This window comes from Anopheles coustani, chromosome 2 (genome assembly GCF_943734705.1).
Source record: "Anopheles coustani chromosome 2, idAnoCousDA_361_x.2, whole genome shotgun sequence".
NCBI classification, from domain to species: domain Eukaryota; kingdom Metazoa; phylum Arthropoda; class Insecta; order Diptera; family Culicidae; genus Anopheles; species Anopheles coustani.
In genome coordinates this window covers 47,205,484-47,218,540 of record NC_071289.1, presented here as the reverse complement: position 1 = coordinate 47,218,540, position 13,057 = coordinate 47,205,484, and the positions used below count along the sequence as shown (strand labels likewise).

Sequence of the window (13,057 nt, the reverse complement as noted above, 5' to 3'; positions counted from 1 at the left end):
AGCGTTGTTTCCCTGTTGTACGTGGATAGTCAGTCCTCTCATACAGGGGAGGGTCCGGTCCTGCTTGGGATTCGAACCCACGCCGTCGTCATTACCAAATTACAATAGCATAAAATAGCAATAGCTCCATCCAGAGTTGGCAATTTTTTTCTCATACTGTCGACTAAAAAACAGGAATAACAGCATTCAAGAAGATGTCGCAAAGAATGATTTGCTGTTCGATTATTCAAAGTGTAAGAGTTACAATGAAGAGTTTGACAAGCATGAAGTTATTTTCGAATTTGCAAAACTCTTTAAGCGGCAAGGAAAAACATTATTTTGCATATCAAAATTTAAAGATAAAGTGCATATTAGTGGATAATTCAAATCTGATAAAACGTTCGGGCTTGAAGATAATAGTTACCAACAATTTTACTATGTCCAGAAACAATTTGCAACCCCGTTTCTACTCAATTGTGGAGGAGTTTAACTCAGAAAATATCTAAAACTCCGTGGTGAGAAATTTCCCCCCAAAGCCTTTTGGTGTACTTTGTCTGAGCAATTGTGTCGTACGATTATGTTCGACATGGTGGTACGATTATGTTGGACATTGGTGATCAATTCACATAAAGCCTTAGCTGTTTCCAATATTTGTATCACTTTGGTACACTTTCCTTTCGTAAAACCAAACATGAACCCATCCAACCTTGTCGGGTCAATCTGTATCCATCCATAAGTTATTGTCAATTTCGAGTGCATTATTTGTTACTACTACTTTGATACGAGTATACATCACATCACACTTAACATGCCTGATGAAGTTTTTGCAGGCAATGGGATCACCGTCCCCTCATTACCCTTGCTTCTTTGTTGTTTACCATTCTATGAGCAGTTCTACTACATTGCTTTCCTTGGTTTATAACGTACGAATGTGTATATATACTTGGATGTATATCTATGAATGTATATATGGATATATTTGTATATCATGTATAAGTTTGTATATTGTTTGTCGATTTAGTCGTTCGGTATGATTTGAAATGCATCATTCCGTACCTATCATTTTTCCCTTCAAACAACACGGATGGTCCACAATTTATTTAAATTTCTCTTCCCTATTCGTTCACTGCCCAACTGGACAAGGATTTATCTGTTGTCCTTTGTTTTTCAGCTTATTTCCTTTTACTAGGCAGTCATTTATCGATGCTTGTTGAGTTGTACATAGTCGTTTTATATCTTGTCGTATTCATACCGATAACTTACTAATCGATGGATGTCTTATCTGTCGTTAACATGAACTTGTGTAAAACGTTCAAATCAATCAAGTCACATGCGAGGGTACTTAATCGTGCACTCTTCCACTGTACTTAGTATTTTGCATTAAAAAAAAACTACTAGAACAAAGCTTCTGCTTCTACTGCTGCTGCTGTTGATTTTGCTGTTACCTTCTCGGCTCGTTACGACTTTCGAATATTGCTTACTTGCTTTCTAGCTGATCAAGTGGGGATACAAGGATGGAAATATTGTACATTGGATTATTGTATATCTGGTTTTACAATTTCTTGTACCAGTAGAGATAATGTTCACCATCTTCTACGAGAAGTTCGTCCACACCTACAAAAGAAACGGAAAAAGGTTAGCAAATCAAATATATGAAGAAATTTGAAAGAATGAAAAGTAGGACAATAGTTTTCGTATCATCATTTTGTTATTAGTTTTTATGCTGCCAACACTGAGAGATTCTGATTTTAATGGAACAATATAAGGGTAAAAAAAAGTTCAAATATGTAATTGACATTTTCCTAATATGTATATGTATGATATGTATATTTCGTATACGTTAAACATTAAGCATGCGGCATGCATTAAAGCAGCATTAATACTATCATTTTGTTGGATTCAATTGATGTATTCATCTATTCGATAAATGTACCTCGGAATATCATAAGAGTTATAGTACAGTACAGTATTGCTCTCAACGCTTCGCCTGAAACTAACATTTGTAAACTCATACTAACTTGACCTCGAATGAAATAATGAAAACTATCACCATGAAAAAATGATGCCCCACATTTTTCATGGTAAAATTACACGGAGTCCAATACATACATACACTTTTTTCATTCAACAGTAGTGGACATGCCACAGTTATTCCACTTTCTATATATAGTTATAACTGGTATAACGGGCAGTGTCAGGTGTGACCCGAGTATAAAGCATCTACTCTTCGTCAGCACCTGTCACTGGAGATCCGGAAGATAGAACGGTCTCTTTGAACTGGATCGTCTAGGACAGCGGTCGGCAAAGTCCGGCCCGCGGGCCAAATCCGGCACACCAACTGATTTCATCCGGCCCGTAAGAAAATTTTAGTGCTTCATACCAAAACCACGGTAAAAGAGTAAATGAGGCCCCAGCCGCCATGTTTTCGATCGTGGCTACACCTCTTGTGGACGTTTAAACTGAATGTATGCAATTGGTGTTACATTAATTCGTTAAATTCAACCTACGAGTATTTGAACCGTAGTGTGTACCGTTAATTTCGGGTATGCAATCAACCTAGGGGTGCGGTATGAGGGGGGCCCACGGGCCCCCCTTATTTCTCAAAACTATAACAAACTCTCTTTTTCGGTAGACCTAGCGCAGTCCGCTCGCTTCGCTCGCTGCGGGCGCGCCGCCGTTTCCAAATAATTTTTTCGGCTAAACTCATTGTTTCATGCTGTGCACCATGTGTGGTATAGTTTACTTACTAGTAACATGTGAAAGTATATTAACCCGCATTCAACCACATTAACCCGCATTCCACTGGGTGATTAGTTTAAACCGTTATGTTCTTTTAAGCGAACCGTTAGCGTTCAAAAATTCGAAACGAATGCATGTGTCGCGCTTTGCATAGCTTCTGGCGCTTAATGTGAACCAGCAGGAAGAGGAGAATCTAGCCCGGGGCCTCATTTACTCTTTTACCTAATATTTTATATCAATTCTTCGGGAAGCTAAGTTTTTACTTAGCCTTCCAAAATCGTTGGTTTAATAAATGGGTAAAAGAGTAAATGAGGCCCCGGGCTAGATTCTCCTCTTCCTGCTGGTTCACATTAAGCGCCTGAAGCTATGCAAAGCGCGACGCATGCATACTTTTCAAATATTTGATCGCTAACGGTTCGCTTAAAAGAACATAACGGTTCAAACTAATCACGCAGTGGAGGTTGAATGCGGGTTACTATACTTTTACATGTTAAGTTACTGTAAGATACTAGTAACTAAACTATACCACACATGATGGACAGCATGAAACAATGAGTTTAGCCGAAGAAATGATTTGGAAACGGCGGCGCGCCCGCAGCGAGCGCAGCGAGCGGACTGCGCTAGGTCTACTGAAAAAGAGAGTTTGTTATAGTTTTGAGAAATAAGGGGGGCCCGTGGGCCCCCCTCATACCGCACCCCTAGGTTGATTGCGTAGCCGAAATTAACGGTACACACTACGATTCAAATACTCGTAGGTTGAATTTAACGAATTAATGTATCACCAATTGCATACATTCAGTTTAAACGTCCACAAGAGGTGTAGCCACGATCGAAAACATGGCGGCTGGGGCCTCATTTACTCTTTTACCAATAAATGTTATAAACAAATTATATTAATGCGCCGGTTAGAAAATCGGCCCATGAGCGCCGGGGCTCACCACCTCGACGGCGTGGGTTCGAATCCCAACCGAGACCGGACCCTCCCCTGTACGAGAGGACTGACTACCCACGTACAACAGGGAAACAAGTCTCGTAAGCCCTTAACGGGCAGGCATGACCAAGAGGTCGTTACGCCAAGAGGAAGATATTAAAAAAGATTGTACTAAAAAAGTGTGCTAACTTGACGCACACTTTTTAGTACAACTTTTTAAATTACAATTTGTTTATAACTAGGTAAAACGGCCCGGTTACACGGCCCAGTTACAGGACCCAGTTACAGGACCCGGTTACAGTGCCCGTTTATATGACCCGTTTACAGTGCCCGTTTACAGGGCCCGGTCACACCGCCCGTTTACAGGGCCCGGTAACAGGGTCCGTATACAGGTCCCGGCTACAGGGCCTCAGCTTATGGATGTATTTTTTTTGTTGATTTTATTCTGAGTTGGTTGTTTTCATCATGTTGAAGCACCACCTTTCCCAAAAGTAAATGCAAGTTCGAAAAAAATACTTCCATAATCACGAAAACGTTTCATTTCCCTCCTATTACAAACTTTGAATGAAACTGTGTCTGCAGATTTCCGCTTTGCTTTGTTTTATTTTCCGGCAAAGTAACCATCGATAATCAAAGTAATCATCGACTACCAAAAACTCGCTCATCAAATCGTTCACCCGATCAGAACGCAACAAAAATTTCCCCACTGCGCTATGCATGAGCGGGGAATATGCAGCGAACCACGAAGATAAAAACCGAAGTTGCCACGACAAAAACGAAAAATGGCAGCCCCTTTCGGGGCCCTCCGTCTTTTTTTCTTCTCTTCCTTCTACACATTCTTATGTCTCGAGCTGTTACACGGACTTGAACCGCGTTGTTTCCACTCCGGTCTCTGCGCACCTACCGCAAGACCGTCGCTCTTTGTTGAGAACGGTGTGCTAAAGACCCAATATATATCTACTGCGTAGTCGTTTGTATGGACTGTATGGGAATGCATCGGTATACGCTCAACCCGCTCTAGCCGTTTAAACCTCTCGCGGAGCGAATTCATATGGCCACCGCGTTTCGGTTTTTGCTCTTCATTTAAATGAATGAATGGAATGAAATGAATGAATGATCGCTCGCGCTTGGTATTCGATCGGCTCGCGCTGGGTCTACGATTGCTCGCGCTGGGTTTTCGATCGGCTCGCGCTGGCCCTACCAGCCATAGCTTCGGGTGGAGATAGGGAATTCAATGGGCAAGAGCGAGATGGTGATAGCCTTATCTCTTTTACACCAACGCAGAAATTCTCCCGTCCCGCCACCGCCAGAAATCTCTCCTTACCGCGCCCATCTGTTGCCGCGGCAGCCGATCCGAACTGAAAAATCGATTTTTGTGATTGGCTAGCCGAATCTTCGTGTGTGAAGTCATCAAAGTGCGCATGCGCAAGTTGCATGTACGAAGTTTAAATGCCCTGCGCGATCGGGTCTTCGAAGACCCAGCGCGAGCGATCGAAAACCCAGCGCGAGCAATCGTAGACCAGTCGAATACCCAGCGCGGTCGAATACGGACGTACGGGTACCCGTACGGGTATACCCAGCGCGAGCGGTCATTCATGCTTACGTACGCAGCGCAAGCGATCGCTAAATGAAGAGCAAAAACCGAAACGCGGTGGCCATATGAATTCGCTCCGCGAGAGGTTTAAATGGCTAGAGCGGGTTGAGCGTATACCGATGCATTCCCATACAGTCCATACAAACGGCTACGCAGTAGATATATATTGGGCCTTTAGCACATCGTTCTCAACAAAGAGCGACGGTCTTGCGGTAGGTGCGCAGAGACCGGAGTGGAAACAACGCGGTTCAAGTCCGCGTAAACAGCTCGAGACATGAGAATGTGTAGAAGGAAGAGAAGAGAAAAAGAGCAAAGGCCCCGAAAGGGGCCTCCATTTTTCGTTTTTGCCGCGGCAACTTCGGTTTTGCTTCGGTTTAGGTGTCGCGATAAATCTGAAAACGAAGTAAAAGTCACCATGCGTACGAGACGCGTTTTACAAAGCGCGGTGGCGCTCGGGTGGGTCTACGATTGCTCGCGCTGGGTTTTCGATCGCTCGCGCTGGGTCTTCGCGCAGGGCATTTAAACTTCGTATCGTATTGCAATGCGCATATGCGCACTTTGATGACTTCACACATAAGGGTTCGGCTAGCCAATCACAAGTCTCGATTTTTCTGTTCGGATCGGCTGCCGCGGCAACAGATGGGCGCGGTGGCCAGAGATTTCTGGCGGTGGCGGGACAGGGGAATTGCTGCGTTGGTGTAAAAGAGACAAGGCTATCACCATCTCGCTCTTGCCCATTGATTTCCTACCTCGACCCGAAGCTTGTGGCGGTAGGGTCGCTTCATTCGTTCGTTGCTATATTGCTATCTTAGCGTAAAAAAAGTGTCAGAACAGTGCATCTCGCTTCCGCATTCCTTGCTACGTATATTGCTCTCTAAGCTTAGCATCAGAAAAGCATCAGAACAGTGCATCTCGCTTTCGCGTTCGCTTCGCTCAATCGTGCTATCTAATGGAACCACCTAGCTGCTGCAATTTGTGTAGCGACTAGGTAAAACGGCCCAATTATTGGACCCATTTTACAGGGCCCGTTTACAGGACCCGGTTACTGGGCCAGGTAACACGGCTAATTTACAGGGCCCGGTGACAGGGTCCGGTAACAGGACCCGTTTACATGACCCGTTTACAGAGCCTGGTAACACGGCCCGTCTACAGGGCCAGTTTACAGGGCCCGGTTACAGTGTCAGTTTACATGGCCCGGTTACAGTGTCAGTTTACATGGCCGGGTTACAGTGCCCGTTTACAGGGCCCGGTAAGTGGGCCCGTTTACAGGTCCCGGCTACAGGGCCAAACCTCATGGTTGTAGTTTTATTATTAATTTTTTTCTGCGTAAGTTATTTTCATCATGTTGAAGCACCACCATTCCCAAGAGTAAATGCAATGTTCGAAAAAATTGTTTCCACAATCACGAAAACGTTTCATTTCCCTCTATTACAAACTTTGAATGAAACTTTGCAAAAATTGGCTTTGTTTTATTTTCCGGCAAAGTAACCATCGATAATCAATGTAACCATCGATTACCAAAAACTCGCTCATCAAATTGTTCACCCGATCACAGCGCAACAAAAATTTCCCCTTCATTCTTAGTATCTTTAGCAAAAGCAGAACCCGTGGGAAACCCGGTATGCTGCAGTGCATCTCGCTCTCGCACCCATTTACAGGGCCCGGTAACAGGGCCCAGTTACAGGACTCAGATTACAGGGCCAGGTAAGGCCCGTTGACAGGTCCCGGCTACATGCCCTTGGTAACACGGCCCGTTTACAGGACCCGTTTACATGGCTCGGTAATACGGCCCGTTTTTAGCTTAATTTTATTCTGCGTTCGTTATTTCGATCACCGTGCAGCACCACTTTTCCCAAGAGTAAATGCAAATGTTCCAAAAACTTGTCCCTGAAATCTCGAAAACGTTTTAATTTTCTTCATACTGCAAACTTTGAATGAAACTGTGTACCGTAGAAGCACCATACTTGGCGCGGGTCCAAACTTGGCGCACTTTCTAATATTTTCTTCGATATTAGACTATTTCCAAAACATTTCAGCTTAAAATATGTAGTCAAATATTTGTTTATGTTTGTACAATACATCCGCATCAAAACATGTTATTGATTTTTTGTTATTGAATGTATATTTAATTAAATGAAAAATTCCATCCCACAAGTGCGCCATTTTTTACCCGCGTTAGCAACGCTGCTAAGGAAATGGTGAAACTGTTTCCAATCATTTATCCGCAAAGGAAAAATTATTAGGGATTTTTTTTATCAGAAACTGTTAAAATGTAAGTATTTCCAGCGAATCGTGGTTAGATTCGGCGCTTTTTGAGATTTTTATACTAATTTTGAAGCGAAAATATTTTGCGCCAAGTTTGGCTCACACTGCTAGATATTTTTGAATCATAGAAGGCTTTGATGAATGAGATTATAAAAGTTAGCGACGAGATAGTTTTATTTTCACGAGAGAAGCCAAAGTCCGCGGCTCAAAAAGCTAAATTGTTTTTTAAATTGCTGTTGAAAAGTGTTTCTATTGTTTTAAGTTGAATTTTGAATAAAGCTGATACAATTACATCCATTTTGTTTGAAGTGCGCCTAGTAAGGAACACATCGCGCCAAGTAAGGAACATTGCAAAAACAATGCGCCAAGTTAGGAACATAATGTGCCACAGAAAGGGCTTCTGCAACTTGAAGAAATATTAATTTATGAGTTTCTCACTTCTTTTTCTTGTCTTCTATGTCACTGTGCAAAACGTAGTATGATTTAACCGAACATTGATTTGGTTATTCAACTTTTTATGAAGAATTTCCTTAACTGCGCCAAATATGGTACATCTACGGTAGCACGCTCACGTCTTGCTTTGTTTTATTTCGGCAAAGTAACCATCGACTACCAAAAACTCGTTCAGCGCAAGAAAAATTTCCCCTACCATCCTGCATCTATAGTATCCTTAGCAAAAGTATAGCGCCTGGGGAAACCGTAAAGTGCGTGGGAAAACCGGAGCGTAGGAATTGTGCATCTCACTTTCACGCTCGCTTCGCTCGTTCAACGGTGTTATTGCTTTCTAATGCGACGGCTAGACACAGCGGTAATCGCACGAATATTCCCGCACTCCATATGAAAAAAACGGATTTCGTTCCCGCTATGTTTAAAAAACGCGAAACTACGACCTGGCGGGAACGGACGCATTTGCTTAATTGAAACGTTTGATGAAAAGTTTCATTCGCTTGCTACAACAACGTCGGTATGGGCAACGTATATGGATGTGGCCGATGTTGTTGGAGAGAAACCAAAATGCGAGTAGTCTTCTACGCAAAATTTTGGAGGAGGAACTCAACAACACCATTCATAAACTTTATATTTGATAATGATTCACAATTCCACTTTTACCTGCCGCCAATTTAGATCACGTAAACAAACTAAAACGTAAACAAAACTTCACTTTGACAGATCGGACGAATAAGCTCGTTCCCGCTGGATATCCTGTCGAATCTGGGCTACTTTTTCCCGTTCCCGCCACCGAGAATTCCAGCTACGTTTAAACAGCGGTTAAGCGCAATTTTAGAGTGGATTGTTTTCGAAGGCCAAGCAAAACCTAAGCTTCCGAAAAAAATTATATAAAATATTAAAGTAATTTTTATGTTGCATTTTCATTTATCTATGTGTCAAAAACTTTTTAGAAGTAAAACTGCTGTCACCCATATTTGGGTGACGCAATACGGAACGTGTTAAGTTTGATAATGAATTATAACACTCCGACTCAAATAACTTAATGACAATTTTCATATAATAGAATAAATCCTGTTTTCTTTGTTCATGTAATACGTAAAAGTATAAAATAAATTAAATGAAAAAATAAATTTTCAAAACAAAAGTTTTTCCCTAAACGTACTAAACAATAAAAAATAATGTATGTTAAATGACATATGTATTAATGTATCAGTTTTTCGTTTTTGTCGTTATTCGCATAGCATCGTAGATGACAATCGAACTGAGAGCAATCTCGATGTAATGCGAATAACGATAAATAGGAAAAACTGATACATAAATACATATGTCATTTAACATACATTTTTACATACATTAGTACGTTTAGCGAAAAACTTTTGTTTTGAAAATTTATTTTTTCATTTAATTTATTTGTATATTCTAATGTGTTTACATGAGGTATACTCTTTTTTTTTGGTTAATGTTAAGGCACTGTTACTAAAAAGCGTTTGATTTAGGTAAAACAAATATTGGCAGTATAATTTCTATAAATAAAATAATATTAAAAAAATCTATAAAAATGTAGCTTGCAATTGAAAGAAAGCCCAATAAAACCCTACTTTGGTGGAGGACACCGTATGTATGATTTTTTTAATACTAATTTGCATGTCAGCTGTGTACGCTTTACTTATAAGGTTCAGTTTTTCTTCGGAAGTTGGAAAAATTTGCATAAACGAGAGGATCTTTTTCAAATTCTGTAAAAATTAAGAAAAAAGATTTATTTAATAAAACTTTACAAAAGATAAAAACTAGTTTCGCCAAATTTACGTAGCTGTTATGATTAGACATGCTCTTTTGCCGATATAGTCAGTTTTAAACAAAGAAACATAAAATGCAAGTTAAAAACTTACCCAGCGGTGCTATCAACTGATTTCCGGGAGGATTTTTGGTGTCTGGCCTTTCCGGTAAACGATAGAGCAGCCAGAAGTGATAACTGGAAGATTTAAAAATCCACCGTTCATTCTTTCTGTTAACAAAGATGTGCTAAATGTCCGCTACCTTTTTGGTTCCTCTTTCATCCCTGCCAACGTATGGACGTAGTGTCCGTTGGGCCATTCGCGTGCCTCGAAAGAAAACCTAGCAGCACGAAATGATAAGAAACTAGTTTAATATTTCCATTTCGTGCTCGATTCACTTCATCCTAACTACCTTGGATCGATTTCGGCGGCCTGTTTCATGGCCCGAAAAAATGTGGTGTTTTTCGGAGACGTCAGATCGAGGTAATACTCCTCCGTCTCGTTCGTGCCAACCCATAATGTATAGGTGTAGGACACATTTCTTGGCTCCGTTTCCTCTACGGGCGATATGCCTAGGCCCACCGGTGCGGCTAGCTTAGGTTCACCGTTTTCCGAAGGTTCGTTTGATTCCCGCATCACGTGGTCACATTGTAATGCCCGAACCGCTCCTAGTCCTCGCCAGCCAAGAGCTAGGACAATGTCGGCAGTGAGGCCAATTCCAATTGTAGGATCCTGCAAACAAGAAGATGGGATTAACATTAAATACAAAAAGTTGAATATGGCCCGAGAACTGGTCGTTGCGGTTATCACCCTTCTCTACACTGCTGTCGAACTGATTCCATACCTGCCCATCTTGGAGAGGTTCCTCCGTCCAGCTTCCGTCTGTACGCTGTTTAACAAGCAACCACTCGGAAGCGGCAGTTCGGTTCCATTTTCCAGCCGGATCCGGTTCGAGATCCTGCAGTGCTTGCATTGCCAATGCCGTACTGCGGAGTGATCCAAAGCTACCCTGCAGACCCTGTAGACTCGCTAGACCGCGTGCCGGACGCCGCACAAAATGTTGTAGGTGTCGATGGCGATGATCAGTGACAATGCAACGCAATGCTAATAATACCATAGCAATCGTATCTGTTGAATGGGACACAGGACGTAAGGTACAGATATGACATGATATTAAAAGTAGAAAGATGAATAGAAAAAGAGAAGAGCAAAGACAAAATTCACGCCAGATTGCCATTGCTGTCGAAAATTCTAATATTCAAAATGGCCTCAAAGTTAACTTTTCCTAAGACTTACCGACGTCATTCACTTCCCCGCTGGCAATGTCCAGGAGACGACGTATCTGACGCTTCCTAACATGCGTTGCCGAGCTGCAGATGGCCAGCGCGGTTAGAGCAAACTCGTACTCCTGTCCCTGGTCGTGTTCGTGATGTTCAAGTGCAGCTACCAGATCATGGCCGTAGAAGTGTCGAGCGTCCTTGCATAACCCTCCCATAGCCAGAATGTACTTCGCGATGTGATCCGTGTTCAGCTGCTTGGCAGTAGCGTGATGACGATCAAGCATGGTCAGTACCTCGATATCCATCTGTTTGATCGACAGCAGGTTTTCCAAGTCTGACACAGCCTGTATCGGGTTGTCATTCTCCGACGGGTCTTTGCCACCTGAAAGCTCTTTGGCTAGGATGACCATGTGCGTATCGTTGCCCCAGCTGAAGTCAGGAAGTCTTCTCTCTCGCAACCAGGTGAGCGCCCTCTGTATGCTGGCACTTTCTACCTGATTTGGTCCACCAGGTCCGAGCTGCTTTTCTTCGATGAGCGTTATATCCACCGGCAAACTGTCCATCGAATCCTGACGAATGGTTGGCTGGGTTGTGCTTACCGTAGGTGAGGAAGTATTTGATGTGTTATATTGTGGAGTAACTGCCTGTGGCGAGGGAGTTGTAAAAAACGCCTCCGTAGTGAAAGTTGGCAAGAGTGCCCCGCTTGTGCCAATGGTCTGTACTCCTACATATGAGCCAATATGTTCAGGAGGAATGCTCGACATCGCATGTATTTGTTGTTTCGCTGTTGTCGTGGGCGGATGACCAACAGTTGTGAGCGTTGTTTCAAGGAAGCCCGTTGGTGGAATAACAGAAGTAGTTGTCTCACCGAGTGCTTCGGAAAGCAGCAGAGCGACTACTTTCACTAGCGTTGGCAGATGTATTCGGTGCTTCATATTTTTTTCTGCAAATAAAAAACGAGAAACTTAAATATATTTGTTAAAACAATTTTATTTGCTCCTCACTAATGTTGATCCATTATATTGTCTTAAATTATATGTAAAAGTACACAACCATCATGTAGGGACGTTAAGTCATCGTGATCCTCAAAACATTAGTTTGACTAGGATCAACAAACCAGTCACTTTCATGTGCCTTGGAAGCTAAGTGGGCCTGGTTAGTCTGTGCTCGCTAATTAAAAAATAATAAAGATATTTTCTATACTTGTCGGCAGCAGGTCGAACGGCTAATTCATATCGGCATTATTTTTATTCACTTTATTTTTCCACATTTCTGGCAGCTAAGGGTTAAGGAGATAGCATAGACAAGCCGTCACGTACGAATGTCCCTAATCGCTCACACACATACACATGAATTATTACACAAGGATGGAGTAAGTAAAATCAATAGCTGCTACTATTGGTTGTGGAATGATTCATGCTTATCAGTATTATTCGGGGGCACATCGGAACTGTTGAGAAGGGGTGTCAACCTCAGTTGTTAAATTAAACGTGTTAGAATGCATCTAAAATTACGCATAAAAGATCAGTATAAAAAGATTTCCAAGTTATCGTTTCTGGACATGGCAAAATAAAGGAAATAAGAATGTACTTCCTTTACAACACAAATGCAAAGATGTGGTGTGTTATTTATTGGAAAATCATGGTTCAGTATTTTCGTTACAATTGTGCATCAACCATTATTTGCAATAATCATTATGTAATTGATGGTTCGAATATGAGACAATTGCCCGGTAAGTTTGTTTGGAATGTTCCGTAAGTTTCATAAAGATATACGAGTATGTCTTGCATCAGTACAATGTCTATACGTTTGTTCATGTACTTTACTATCCCGTTATTTAAATATGGACGTTTCACAACACATACATTTTGTCAATAACAGTGTAGCTTAGTCTCAAAGATTCAATATTGTACATCACTATAAGAGATTTATTGGCTACGTATTAGACCTTTTTATCCTTCCATTCTCCTAGTGAATAAACTTGTCGATGCTATCCTATGGCTAGTTCTATAAGTTTCTCCTAAAGAATTCACAACATCTCGTA

The 13,057-nt window shown here is 41.8% G+C and overlaps 1 protein-coding gene across 1 annotated transcript; it reads right to left on the bottom strand.

Annotated features, from left to right (window-relative positions):
• Positions 1 to 1,460: 1,460 nt before the first annotated feature.
• On the bottom strand, positions 1,461 to 11,948 carry LOC131264466 (uncharacterized protein CG3556). The gene is made up of 6 exons (XM_058266766.1): positions 11,030 to 11,948; positions 10,578 to 10,861; positions 10,146 to 10,465; positions 9,996 to 10,073; positions 9,848 to 9,930; positions 1,461 to 1,593 (listed from the first exon to the last, which is right to left on the bottom strand). Exons 1-6 carry the CDS (start codon positions 11,946 to 11,948, stop codon positions 1,532 to 1,534), a joined length of 1,746 nt encoding a protein of 581 aa, XP_058122749.1. The 3' UTR covers positions 1,461 to 1,531.
• Positions 11,949 to 13,057: the final 1,109 nt, after the last annotated feature.

Coding starts and splice junctions, on each gene's coding strand:
- LOC131264466 (XM_058266766.1), bottom strand. CDS start 11,948: ATGAAGCACCGAATACATCTGCCAACGCTAGTGAAAGTAGTCGCTCTG. Junction 10,862..11,029: donor CGGGGAAGTGAATGACGTCG/GTAAGTCTTAGG, acceptor CCCATTCAACAG/ATACGATTGCTATGGTATTA. Junction 10,466..10,577: donor AACCTCTCCAAGATGGGCAG/GTATGGAATCAG, acceptor TCTTGTTTGCAG/GATCCTACAATTGGAATTGG.